This window comes from Theobroma cacao, chromosome 9 (assembly GCF_053813885.1).
Source record: "Theobroma cacao isolate CCN51 chromosome 9, ASM5381388v1, whole genome shotgun sequence".
In the NCBI taxonomy this organism is placed as follows: domain Eukaryota; kingdom Viridiplantae; phylum Streptophyta; class Magnoliopsida; order Malvales; family Malvaceae; genus Theobroma; species Theobroma cacao.
The window spans coordinates 12,419,109-12,433,314 of NC_142647.1; the positions used below are offsets into that span (position 1 = coordinate 12,419,109).

Here is a 14,206-nt window from a genome sequence, read left to right on the forward strand (position 1 = left end):
AGTTGACTACCACACAGGAGAGGTTGGTGGAGACGGCAGAAGTAATCATGAATTTTTAGATTCCTGACCCTTTCTCTGCTAAAAACCGCGTTTGTTTGTTTCATGTTTGATACTGATGACGCCAGTGAGAGAAACTGGCTACAGAAAGCCTAGTAGTTGCTGCCACATCCCCCTCTTACCACTCATATTCGTGTAGATAAACAATGAACCTTACATCCGCGCCTGCCTGGCATCTCTGACTGTCTTATGTATAAATGCTACCTCAATCAATTCAACCCCCGATGGTAACAGCCAAAATCATTTTCTGCAGCCAAGCACATACCACGAGAACATACATCAAGAAAATGGCTGCATTTCATTCTCCTTCAAGTGCATCCGCTAGGGTGGTTTTATTGTTGCTGATCAATTTCTTGGTGGCTGCCTTTGCTGATAACTTCTACCAAAATTGTGACACCGTATGGGGAGATGGCCGAGCTCAGATTCACGATGGTGGCAATCTGCTCACCCTATCTCTGGACAAAACCTCTGGCTCTGGGTTCCAGTCCAAGAATGAATATCTATTCGGAAAGATCGATATGCAGCTCAAGCTTGTCCCTGGCAATTCTGCTGGCACAGTAACTGCCTATTACGTAAGTCTTTTATTTTATGTATATAGAAGCTGTCACAATTTCATTTTTATTGGCATAACCTCTCAATTAATTTCTCCGTATGTGCTGCAGTTATCCTCAAAAGGTGAAACTTGGGATGAGATAGATTTTGAATTCTTGGGGAATGTAAGTGGACAGCCTTACATTCTCCATACTAATGTATTCTGCCAAGGCAAGGGCAACAGAGAGCAGCAATTCTACCTATGGTTTGACCCCACTGCAGATTTTCACAACTACTCCATCCTTTGGAATCCCCAGCGCATTTTGTAAGCATGCATGCATAGGAATTCTACTGTAAACCTGGAATCTGCAACATTTTTCCTACAAATATTCATTCTATTACATGTTTAATGTATCTCAGATTCTACGTTGATGGCATCCCCATTAGAGAGTTCAAGAACCTGGAGTTTCTTGGGGTTCCATTTCCGAACAAACAGAAAATGAGGTTATACTCTACACTTTGGAATGCTGATGACTGGGCAACTAGAGGTGGACTCGTCAAGGCAGATTGGAGTCAAGCCCCTTTCAAAGCTTCCTATAGGAACTTCAATGCCGATGCTTGCGTCTGGTCATCCGGATCATCTTATTGCAGGCCAAACAAAAATGCATGGTTTTGGGAAGAGCTTGATTTTGCAAAGAAAGGGCAGATGAGATGGGTGCAGGATAATTACATGGTGTACAATTACTGCACAGATACAAAGCGATTCCCCGAAGGCCTTCCAACAGAATGTGCCTTTGCCAACATACTCTAAAAACACAGCCTACCATCCTTTTCTTCACTTCCTCCACCAATATGGCTTCTATTATTCCCTTTTTCAACCCACTTTCACTGAAAACATGAGGATTGCTTTCCCCCGATTGTAAAAGAGTTGGCTCTTTGATGTATTTGTTTTTTATTTTTTCTGTCTAGTGTACAATTTTGAAATAAGGACTTTGTAACTGCCTATTTTGTACTCAGAAATTAAATCTCATTGTTCTTGAAAATTTGGAAGTGATGAATACAATGCAAAATGAGCAATGGATTGAATCATCAACATGGTGTGATAAGATTGAGGAATGGTCCCCAAAAGTGGAGGTTGGCAAACATAGGAGTTTAATTTCACCAAGTGGCATACCGATTCATGGGTGGAATTTTTCCACATTCCAAAATATTGCTAAGATGTTTGTGGAATTTGATAGTTTGGCAGAAGATACAATGAATCTGTTGTCTGTCGAGACAGCTGCTATGCTCATACACACAGACCGGACACAAAAGAATTGAAGAGGAAATAGTGTTGGGAATCAAGGAGGACAAATATCATGTGTTTGTGTGTGAAGTTTACCTAGATTGTGTTGTTCATTCTAATGGCATCATCTGGTACCGACGAATGGGTAAGCATTTCCAAATCGTCTGATGAATCAATCTGAAATGCCGGGACAGAAGAGTTGGAGGCCATCGGAGATAAAAGGAATTACCAGATAGATAGAGGAGACACATTACGGCGAGGAAAAATGGTGAATAGTCTAAAGAGGCTGAACACCCAAGCCTCCTTGAACATAGGACATCGAGGGTGGGTGTCACTCAAGAGGATGAAGGTAGAGCGCGACGCCTAGATGCTTTGGTGGACAGGGCTGATGTATGGGGCGATTTTTTACTAGCCTCAACTATGTAGCCCACAACTATGGTGGGCTCTCTTCAAGGATGCAACAGAAAGCCCAACTGATGTCAATGTCAGGGATTAGGGATGTCAACGGGTTGGATATTTTATAATTTCGAGATATCTGAATCCTAATCTTATTAAAAATTAACTATTCTAATACTATTAACTACCCAAATAATTTAAAAATTATTACCTTAACCCTAACCCTAACCCTAATACATTCTTACTACCCTATAATTATCCTAACCCGTTTAAATACCCAATTAAATTAAAAAATTATTAAAATCTTCTTCATGGTACCCAATTACCCAATTAACTTTTCTAATCTCATAACTTTTCTTTAGATTTATATGTTATAAGTTTATATAAATAAAAGTATATATACTGTAATTAATAATTTTATGAGTTATAATTTTTGCAATGTTAATACAAAATAAAAAGTAAATATATTTATATTTAAAGTACATATATATATATATACACACAAGCATACATAAAAAATATTTTAATATATAAAATAGTAATTATATTTCTTATAAATTAACACAATATATAAACTATATATATTAAAAGACATTATAAGTTAATTAATAATAATATTTCATGAATGAATTTAATTAATTATAAGGATTTGTTCTTAATTTCATGAAACTAAAAAAAAACATTTAGGTTCTAAAACTATTCTAATCTCAAAAGCTTTCTTTAAGTATATATATTATAAGATTATATAAATAATGGTATATATATTATAATTAATAATTTTATAAGTCATAATTTTTGTAATGTTAACACAAAATAAAAAGTAAATATATGTATATTAAAAGTATATATATAATAGTAATTATATTCTTTTATAATATGATATAATATTCAAATTATTTAAACATAATTAACAATCTAATAATTTTTTAATTTAAATATATTAATGTCATCATATTAATAATTAGAGTAACCATACTTTTCATATTTTTGTTAGTTTTTAACAAAAAATAATTGCTTGTAAAGTTGATAGAAATTGTAAATTTTTAATTTAATTATTAAAATAATAATAAAATATTTATAAATATTAATCGGGTTCGGGTAACGGGTACCTAACGGGTGGTACGCGAACCCTATTTGGGTAGTGAAATCACTACCCGAACCCTACCCGAACCCTTTTATGGAGTACCCTATAATAGGGTACCCGTTGACATCCCTATCAAGGACCTCGAGAAGGCATACCTGACTCAAACCAGCATGCTAAAAAATGTTCTCGGGTCGAGGGGGATAACCTAGGGATCATCGTAATCTTTGGAAGAAGGTCAGCAATAGGGGCGGAGGGTAAGCCAACAATGTGGGGAGGGTGTGCCCTTCCACCCCAAAATTTATAAAAATATTTTTTATATATATATTTTGTCAATGGCTTCTCCAAAATTTTTTAAAATATTTATTTATTATATATTTTTAATGACTCACATAAAATAATTTTTTATTTAATAATTAATATAAATAAAAAATAATAAAACAATTTCACAAACTTACTTAACATTACTCTAATTAAGTTTCTCCTCACCTCTTTCTCTTTTTCTTTTTCTCTTTTCTTTTGTGTCTTTTTATTTTTATTACTCTTTTCTGGTAACTCACCATTGATGCATACTTCATTCTTCAAGAAAGATTTATAAACCTGTGAATTTGGATAAAGAAAGACAAAAACCACTCACCACTATTGTGTAAAATTAAGAGGAGGTAAAGTTTTCTTTTACCTTCTACTTTTTATTTATATTATTTAACTATTGTGTAAAATCTTGTATTTCGTATTTAAGTATTTATATTTTATACATTGTAGTTTTATATTTGATATTTTAAGTTTAAATATAAATAAATAAAAATATTAGATGTTGGCTGCATTTTTTTTTTTCAGATTTAATTAAACTATGGGTAAGTTAAAAACAATTGACAAATTTTTTAAAAGAAGAGAGATAAATCGTTCAAATGATTCTCCTGTTGTAACGTGCGAGTCCGAGAATCTGATCACTAGACATGAAAAAATGTGTTAGGAGTCACCACAAATTTTTTTTGTCTAGATGCGATTGGTCACTTGTTAAATTGGTTTTATTCGACAAAATCCTAAATTGATTTTAGGTCCGTCTAAAGAACAATAAACTAGTCTGTGAATTTTTAGAGTTGGGTTCAGGAGTACGATTTCGCATAAGGAAGGATTAGCACTCTCGTGACGCCCGTTCCACGAATGATACTATTTAATCATATGTTATCCTATTATAACATAAACCATTGATTTTATTGTTATGTTTCCCTAATCCCTGTTTATTTATTTTATTCTTTATTAAATTAGCAAATTAAAGCATTTTATTCAGTTTTACTGATGCACATGATGTAGTTATGAAATGATGTCATGATTTACCAATCTTAAATAATGAGTAGCAAAAACCTCGTATTGAAAAATCATTCATAGACCATTCTAACGCTTAGGTTGTCAAGCCCTACTCCATTATATACCATCATAACATCCATATACTTGATGACACATCTGCATGTTAGAATGCCTTAGAAATAGTTAAATAATCGGTATCGTAACTAATTATGCAACTAAGTTAATTTAAAGCCTCAAACTAGTTCAAATAAGAATTTTAAGATGAAATTGAGAATTTTAAAACCCCAAAATGACTTAATATGGTGATTTGGAGTTCGAGGATTAAATTGGAGTCAATTAGAAATTTTCATACCATAGGGGCAAAATGGTAATTTTGCCATCCAAGGGCAAATTTGGAAAGTTGGATAAAAATTTTGATCAAGTTTGACCAATTGGAGTATAAGTTGAGATTGAGAAGTGAAAATTTTCAATTTCGAGCATAAGGGCAAAAATGTCATTTTTCGGGTCCATAAGGGTAAAATTGGAATTTTACGATTTTACACCACCATGACATTTGTCAAGCTCCAGAATTTTACCTATTAATATTTTATGCTATGGATAAGTATTAGAGCATTTGTGGTGGTGAGAAAAGGCTTAAAAATTAAGTTAAAACAAGTGGACCAATAAAAAAGTGACATGTGTCAAAAATTAAATATTTTTATATTACCATTTAAAAACCAGCCCATACTCTTCCACTCAAAATTTGAAGGCCGACCAGCACCTGCAGAAAAGAGAAGAAAAGAAAAGAAAAACCCTAGGGAGGAAAAACTAAGGAAACTTTGTTGAATTTTCAAGAAATTGGTGATTAAAGGTAAGATTTTTAATCTTAAGCTTGAAATTCATCTTGCCCATGTATTCTTTTCCATTTTCCATGAATTAAATTCAAATTTTCATGAGGGGCAATATGCTGGCCAAATTTAGAGAGAGAAAGTTGGTAATGAATTTAGTTGAATTTCAAGGTAACTTAGTGTTTTTAGGTGTTTAGTAACATTTAGTATGAAAATTAAGCAAGAAATCCACATGCCCATTATAAAACCTATCTTGGCCAAATTTTATGGGTGAGGTTTGATGATGAATTTGGTAGTTTTTCATGCCCTTTAGATTGTATTTGGTGCTTAGGAATACCGAAAATCGAAAACGAGTACCGAAAAATTTTACTCCCGTTAGTTAGCAATTTGCACAATAATGAGGGATATTTTGGTAATTGCACTTAGAATAGATTTTTATTGAAGTGTGTGGAATTTTGGGGAGTACTAGAAGTGCAATAAATTAATTGGAACCGAATTGGATGTTTAGACCGATTAAATAGTGTATAATGCGCGATAGGCCGAACACCTCCCATTTCATTGCATGCATTCATATAGAACATAGAATAGTTTTGTGACAATTTAGCATAAGTATATTAAATTTCCTATTGCACATTATGTATAGGTGGTGAGCCCTCGGATAAGGGCAAATGTATTGCACCCGAGGATCAAGACTAGGAATGTTGTAAATTCTCGTCAAAGAGAGTAACTACTGTTCATCTTATCTATCTAGAGTATTTTTACAATTGTTTTTATGATTTTAAGAATATTGAACATAATGAATTTTATGTTTTATGACTAATAATCGATTTAAGGAATAAGGTTTATGACTTATTTTACAAATCAATAATGTTTTTTTTGAAAATGTGAGTATGTGGAGACCAACCTTTGATGTTGCCTATATATTTAAGTTTACGTACCTATGTTTGGAATTGATGATTTATGAACTGATACGTGATGACATATGTGGCTGAGTTTTGGGTTGTGAAATATATAAATTGTTTGTTTTCCTTTGACAGGCTGGGTAGTATTATGTTAGCCACGTTATGTTGTCAAAATTTTATTAATTGGTGGGTTATTTAATTAGCTACTACAGTACGTGGGTTTCCGTGGACTAGCCCATTAGAGGGGCATGGTAAACCCTGTTATATTTACCTTAGTATGAGAGGCGCGAAGGATATCTCCTAAGTTACGATAAAGTTCACTTCACGCCGAACCACCACTTGAGGATGAACTCTGCCAACGCCAAGGGATGGCTAAACTATGTTTTTATGAGTATTTGTTAACTTAATAACTTTGGCGGACTCAATTGAATGCCTCGGCCAAGGTATCACCGAGTATGATTTTTGGTACGAGCCAAATTTTTAAGAAAATCATAAGTCGTGATGCGTATTATAATGAAATGTGTTGTTTTATATGATTTGAAACAAGTACAAAATGTTGTGGATTATGGTATGATGAAAAGTTAACTGTCTCCATTTACTCGGCTTTAGAAGTTAATGACGGACTTTGTTTACTCACTGAGTTTATGAAAACTCACCCTTTCTTTTTAATCATTTCAGGTTCAGGATAGTCTGTAGGCAGTCGATTTCATCAAGGATCTCTTTGGGACTTACTTCCTTGGAAATCGTAAGTCTACATTCTTGCACACTTTTGGTTATCTCGGGGTCCATATGCCACTGTAGGATAATTTTGAATACCTGGTTTACTGTATCACTATGTGTATGAATTTATTTTGTTATTACGCTACAAAAATTATTTATGCATAGTTCTATAAAAATTGTTTTATAAGAAAATAGAATATATTATCGAATATTTTTATTTAGTCTAATTAGCCAACTTTTCACTCCAAATGGATGATTTAGATTACAAAAATTTATTTTTGATTAGAAATGGATATCTTTCTACTATATGTTGTCCAAGTTTCGAAATTTTTGGGTAAAAATGATCAAATTATCCCTATGTGGCAAAAATTTTATTTTGATTGTTTTTTTATCTAAAATAGTTTATATTCTCTTAAAACTCGATATTTAGTAACTATTGCTCACAGGGGAAGTGAAAAACTGATGCAAGAGCCTTGCAAGGTTTCGGTTGACATTCCGGATAATGAATGTCTATCGAGACTTTGCAGTGGTTGTCACGGGCTCGAAGGGAGTGCCGGGTCGTGACATAGGTGAAGTCTCGAAGTCTTCCACATCTAGGGATATCCCTAGAAGGACTTGTCTCTACAAGTCTTTCGAGAAATTCTCATCATCAGGGTTCTCGTCCTATTGACAAATAAACAACGTCATATGCTATGCCAAAATAAAATTATGAAAGATGTCACATGAGCGCGTTTATAATTTTGTTCAACAATATATTAAATACTTTAATGTAATTTAACACCTCATTTATTATTATATCTTTTATATCCTTTTTTAGAAACATTCTATGTAAATCGATAACTTTTAATTAATATTATGAGTTAATATATTTTATTGCACTATACATTTTTTATTGAATAAACAATTAATTTTTTTATTTGTAACAAATGTTCAAATTAATAAATAACTATATCAATCTTCATTTAGATAGAACATTATATGTATTTTTTTCTTTTATGAATTTTAAGGTGGTTTCTTGAGTTAATTAGAATATCATAATACAAACTTAGGATTTATCCTGACACTTCAAAAAAAACCCTAATTGAATCCCATTCCTAGAAAAGTCATCTCGAAAATAGCAACTTTTTGCCTTTTCGGATGAAATTCCATCATTGGATTTAATCTAATCAACCACTCTATTTTTAATATTTACAATTTTATACTATGTTATATTATTTTATATTCTACATACACCTATATATAAAAATTTGTATAGTTAAACATTTTATTTCTATTACATACCTAACTTATTTTTATTAGATATATTTCCATCTATTTACTTAATTCATTTTTATGTGATTATCTATTTTATTATTATAGTTTTTTAGTTTATTTCCTAGTCTATTTTTCCTATGACTAACTATCTTATATGTTTTTACATACTCATATATTTTCCTTTAGGTAAATTAGTTTTTCCTAACTAGATATTATATTACTTACTTAGTTCTATATTTTTACCTTGGCTAAATCTATCACCATGAACATATTTTATATTTTGACATTTACTTTCTATTTATATATGTATACATTCTAGTTTCCTAAACCTAGTTTTAATACTAACTTTTAATCCAAGTCTATGTTCTTTTTATAGCTAAACATACTTAAAACATTTTTTTTTATATTTTTCGTTTGTTTTAATCTCCTAACATTAAACTATCATCTAAAATTTTTTTATGACATTTCCCAAAAATGATTTTAATTAAACCTACATCACCAAAATACATTTATTACTAAGTAAAATGGGCTAGATCTAAAATAAAACAAACCAACTGATCCAAAAAGAAATGGGAAAAAGGGTTTTTACCTTACTAGGCTAGGAGTGGCCCAAGTTATCAGCTTGTGGAAGGGTCCGATTTTGCTGCAACCCATCAAGTCTTCTCCCTAAAACACATTATCTGGTGCCTACAATAGTAGCTCCCTTTCCTCTCTCAAAACTACGCCATTTTGGGTTAAGATTACTTCCCCTCCACTCTTCCAAAACGACATTGTTTCAACCCATAACATTAGGTATAAATCCATTCTTTTCCTCATCTCTCTTCATTTCCTCCTTTTATTTTCTCTTTTTACCCGACAACACTTTCACCCCTTTCTCTAAATAAAATCCTAAGCCTCCATTCACCCAAATCCTACTCTGGTTTATGCTGTTTCTCTCTTCATTAGATGAAAAAATGAAAGCCCTTGATACCTCGCTCCCCTAACTCCAAAAATGCAAAAAAAAAAAACCCCATTCCCTTATTTTAGTGTTTAGCTTGTCCTAAGGCTTTTTGTGTTTTTCTTTTTTGTTTGTTTTTCTTTGCTATTTTATGTGATTTTGATTGTGGTTGTATACGGCTGGTAGTGAAAGCTAGGGTTTTTCTTAGTTTTGGGTTTTAGCTCTAGAGATTTTTCTTGCAAAGGTTTCTAGGGATTTTTGTTCAAAGAGCTGCTAGGGTAAAAGTTAGGATTTTTAGGTTTCTTTTCAAGGGATTTTTAGGGTTTTTGCTTTCTAAAATTGGTTGTTGCTAAGGTTCTTTTTTTGAAATTAAGCTCCTAAGGTTTCTTAAAAAATTGACCTCTTTTTTTTTTTTTTAAAGAAAAGGGCAATTCTATAGCTACCCTTCGATGCAACCACCTGTGGCATCCCAACATCATGAGGCCATTGCCAGATGTGAAAAATTCACATCTAGCATGGTAAGGCTGTCCTTGGCAAGGTGCAAACACACCTTGCTGAGCTGTTTCTTTTTTCTTTTTGGTTCTTTTGTTTCTTTTATTTTATTTATTTTTATTCTTTTTGCGTCCAGAATGCTCTTCATTTTAGTTCATTCCTAATTTTGATTTGTTAATATTAATCTTGTTTGATCTATTTTATGAAATACCCCATACTTTGATATGGTGATAAATAAAGTTGATCGAATGCAAATTGAGGTCAATTAAAATATTTAGAAGTGATAAAAGACGAAAGGAGTAGTTTAAGATAAAATATTCCGCAAGTGAGAAAATAACAATAAAATAATAATAATTTTATCGGAGGAGAATTTGTGAGATAAAAGGCGATTTGGAAGTCAAGTGAGGCATAATAAGGTATTTTGGGTACCAAGGAGACAAGATAAAATTTTTAGAATAAAATAATATTTTATTAATGAAATAATTTTAAAATATTAATATTTAGCCGGATGTCGAAATCAGTCATCAAGAAGGATCATATGGTTGATCCAAGTGGGGGAGAAGATGACAAGCCCGACTTTATAAAAAAATATTTATCATGACATACATGTGATGGAAAGCATGTTTGCATGCTAGGAGAGTCCCGAAAACTTTACAAAAGTCGGTATTGTACCCAGAGGTACAATAAAGTTGATTTAAGCCTCGAACTAGATTAAATAGAGAATTTACGATGAAATTAAGAATTTTAAAGTCCCAGAATGGTTTAATCTGGTGATTCGGAGTTCGAGGATCAATTTGGAGTCAAATCGGAATTTTTGCTATCTAGGGGCAAAATGGTCATTTGCCACTTGGGGACAAAATGAGAATTTTAGAAAAGATTTTTTTGGCCCCATTTGACTTATTGGAGTATAATTTGACTTATTGGAGTAGGATTTGAGGTTTAGAAGTGAAAAATTTTAATTTCAGTATAATTTGGAGTAAAAGGGTAAAATGGTAATTTTGTCACCCCAGGGGCAAAATTGTAATTTTCCACCACCAGGACATTTTTCCAGCACATGATCTTCCTTTATCCTCATTTTGACCATTGACTAATTGTGTGGTGGAGATAAAAAGGATTAAAATTTTTAAAATTTTAAAAACGGGCCAATGACATGATGCCATGTGTCATACCTTTATTATTTTATTATTTCTTTATAAAAAGGCATAAAATCAGCCCATCTTCCACCCCATGGCCGGCCAAACCAGCAAGAAGAGAGAGAAAACAAAAACAAAACCCTAGAGAGAGAAAATCAAAGAAAAAGTGTGAATTTTCAAGGAAATTAAGTGAAAAAGGTGAGATTGTTCTATTAAGCTTGAGTTTTCTTATTCCTAAGCATTTCTCTTTATTTTCCATGATTAAATTACATGTTTTCATGATGAATTTAATTCTGAAAAAATGGGTTAGGAGAGAGAAAGTTGTTAGATTAATTTGATTTTAAGTTATGTTAGTGTTTTAAGTTAGTTTAGCATATTTAGGAACAAAACAACAAGAAAAGAATTTATTTTCCTCCATTACCATTATTGGCCAAATTTTCTAGGAAAATATTGGCTGATGATCTTGATGTTTATTTGAGGAATTATGATGAATAATGATGAATTATGAGCCTAGAAAAATAATGGAAATTTTTGGAGCAAAAATACAATTTTTACCCACTAGGGGTATTTTCATAATTTGCTATCGAGACTGATAAATTGAATCTCATTCACAGTCATGGAGGTAATTTAGTTATAATTGGAGTGTAGAAAGTGAGAAGAATTGATTTAGAGTTAAATTGGAGATAATAGGCCGAATTAGGTCAACACTGCATTTAAGCGGTTGTCGGATAAGTTGTATATCATATCATGCGTATATACCGAGCCTGAATTGATTTTATAATGGTCAAGTATTGATGTGGTAAATTATGTATTATACATTGTGGATAGGTGGTGAACAAAGTACACTGGTAAAAGTACAGAGATTGTGCTTGGAGACTGAGATTAGGAGTACATCGACTCCTAGAACTGTGAGTGAACTTATTATCGTCTTAATTATCTAGAGTAGTTTTATACAACTGTGTGATTTTATGAAAAATGAGTTTAAATGGTAAATTGCTATGTTTTAAGAGAAATTGTGATTTTATAAAATGATTTTATAAATTTTCTGGAAAATCGAATATTGGTTTTGAAAATAGAGTAATTGGAGACTGCTAGTTTGTGTTGCAAATTTATGGTTTTGAATTGAATGGCTTATGATAATAAATGAGCATGAATGGCTAAACTGATTTCGATGTTAGAATTATTTATACTGTGTATTCAGCCTTGAGAGGCTAGGTTGCAATAAATTGTCATGTCATGCTAGAATGAATTTTATTGATTGGTGGATTATATATTAATTATTTACTGCAGAGGGGGTTCCGTGGACCAGCCTATTAGAGGAGCACGGTAAACTCCATTATATTATTACCTCGAACGGAGAGGCGTGTAGGGTATCTCCTAGGGTATAGCTTAGGGTTCACTTCACGCCAAACCACCACGTGAAGGGGAACTCAGCCAACGCTAAGGAACGGCTGTATTTTTCTCAAACTAAAATATATTTTAAGTGTATACAAGATTTTAACAGCCTTGGCGGACTCGGTTAGATGCCCTGCGTAAGGTATCACCGAGTATGAGTTTTGGCACGAGCCAAAGTTTTAAGAAATTCATAAGCCAAGTTGATTTCTCGATTTTTATGGATTGATTTTATTTGGTTGAAATGAGTTGAAAGGTAATGAAATTACAGTATGATGATTTATTTTAATTGTCTCCATTTACTCGACTTTAGATAGTTTAGATGGTATATGTTTACTCACTGGGATTTTATAATCTCACCACCCTCATTTCCTCACATTTCAGGCTCAGGGAATTCCATAGTTAGCTGACTTTGACAAGGACTTTCATTTGGACTCGAATCGGTAAAAGCTGTAGGTTTCCAACTTCCGATGCATTTTGGTTAGATGTGGGCCCACGTGTCACTGTAAAAGAAATTTTATGCTTTGGTTATTTGCTTTATAGTATATATAAATATAATTAACTTTTACGTTATAAGAATTATGTACCGATAGTTTTATGAAAATTATTTTATAAGAAAATAGTTTATTTTATTGAATATTTTTATTATATTCAAATGGTCAAATTTTCACTTCAAATGAATGTTTTAGATATTTAATTTGTTTTTAAATCATTAAATATATATTTTCGGCTTACTTACTACATTTTTAGCAAGTTTCGAGGTTTTCGACAAAAATGACGAAAATGCCCCTATGAGCCAGAAAACAAAATGTTATGTTATGATTTGAAAATGATTTATAATCCTTCGTATTTTGATATTTGATAACTATTGCTCACCAGAGAAGTGCAAAAGCTGATACGAGAGCCTTGCGAGGTTTCGATCGACATTCGGGGTGAAGAATATTTGTCGAGGCTTCGCGATGGTTGTCACGGGCTCGATGGGGAGTTCCGGGTCGTGACATTTTACCTCCACGTTAATTGTTAGAACCTATTTCCATTAAAGAGCCTAAACATTGGGCATGTCCATTAAATCCCATTCCCCTTTTAATAATGACCCAGACAAAGTTTGGACTTCATAAGTCATACTGGATTCTTGTCACGACCCAAATTCTAGGCCATGACCGACACATGGACTCAATGAACATAGCCCACTAAGCCCAAGCAAGCCTATCTATATGACTCCATTCATCGATTTCATCATTCGTTCTTACAGCCGTATTTCGTAATTCTTATTAACGAGAATTTTAATACTTTTCTATCGAAACCATATATTCACATTTATATGATTCAAAATAATGTCATCCGTGCCATCTCGTAGTGGCAACATTAATCAACATAAACATCTATTACTTAAGATATATATGTCTTAACAATTTACATCAGGGTACTATGTTCAACAAAAAGGACTCGAGACTTCCAGCGGAGTGACCATAGTGAAGGGGCAACTACTTAATGCCATTGATACCTGCCAAAAGATGGACGTACGTGGACACCTCAATCTACGTCTCAATTACCTCCTAATTTGAAAACATTAATTTGAAAAAGGTGAGTATAAACTCAGTGTGTGAACATAAGAAGGGAACAAACAATCGATAAGGAGAACTTGGAAATCATGATGCATTTGTTTAAAAAACAATGCAATTGATTTAATTTCTTACTAAAAATGTCACGATCCGGAACTCCCCATCGAGCCCGTGACAACCGCCGCGAAGCCTCGACAAACATTCTTCACCCCAAATGTCGATCGAAACCTCGCAAGGCTCTCGTATCAGCTTTCGCACTTCCCCGGTGAGCAATAGTTATCAAATAATCAAAATACGAAGGATTACAAATCATTTCCAAATCATAACAT

At 32.7% G+C, this 14,206-nt stretch overlaps 1 protein-coding gene and 1 long non-coding RNA gene across 2 annotated transcripts; both read left to right on the forward strand.

Annotated features, from left to right (window-relative positions):
- Window positions 1-270: 270 nt before the first annotated feature.
- Window positions 271-1,681, forward strand: LOC18589239 (putative xyloglucan endotransglucosylase/hydrolase protein 23). The gene is made up of 3 exons (XM_018126653.2): window positions 271-629; window positions 720-913; window positions 1,009-1,681. The coding sequence occupies exons 1-3, from the start codon at window positions 282-284 to the stop codon at window positions 1,397-1,399; spliced, it is 933 nt and encodes a 310-aa protein (XP_017982142.2). The 5' UTR covers window positions 271-281; the 3' UTR covers window positions 1,400-1,681.
- A 9,343-nt stretch (window positions 1,682-11,024) lies between these two features.
- LOC148760729 (uncharacterized) lies at window positions 11,025-12,819 on the forward strand. The gene is made up of 3 exons (XR_016028225.1): window positions 11,025-11,121; window positions 11,752-11,831; window positions 12,700-12,819. It is a non-coding gene; the product is annotated as an uncharacterized LOC148760729 (long non-coding RNA).
- Window positions 12,820-14,206: the final 1,387 nt, after the last annotated feature.

What these genes read in the sequence shown, in the direction of transcription:
- LOC18589239 (XM_018126653.2), top strand. Translation starts at nt 282, where the DNA reads ATGGTAACAGCCAAAATCATTTTCTGCAGCCAAGCACATACCACGAGA. An exon ending in GCACAGTAACTGCCTATTAC is followed by an intron (nt 630 to 719) that starts GTAAGTCTTTTA and finishes TATGTGCTGCAG; the next exon opens with TTATCCTCAAAAGGTGAAAC. An exon ending in TGGAATCCCCAGCGCATTTT is followed by an intron (nt 914 to 1,008) that starts GTAAGCATGCAT and finishes AATGTATCTCAG; the next exon opens with ATTCTACGTTGATGGCATCC.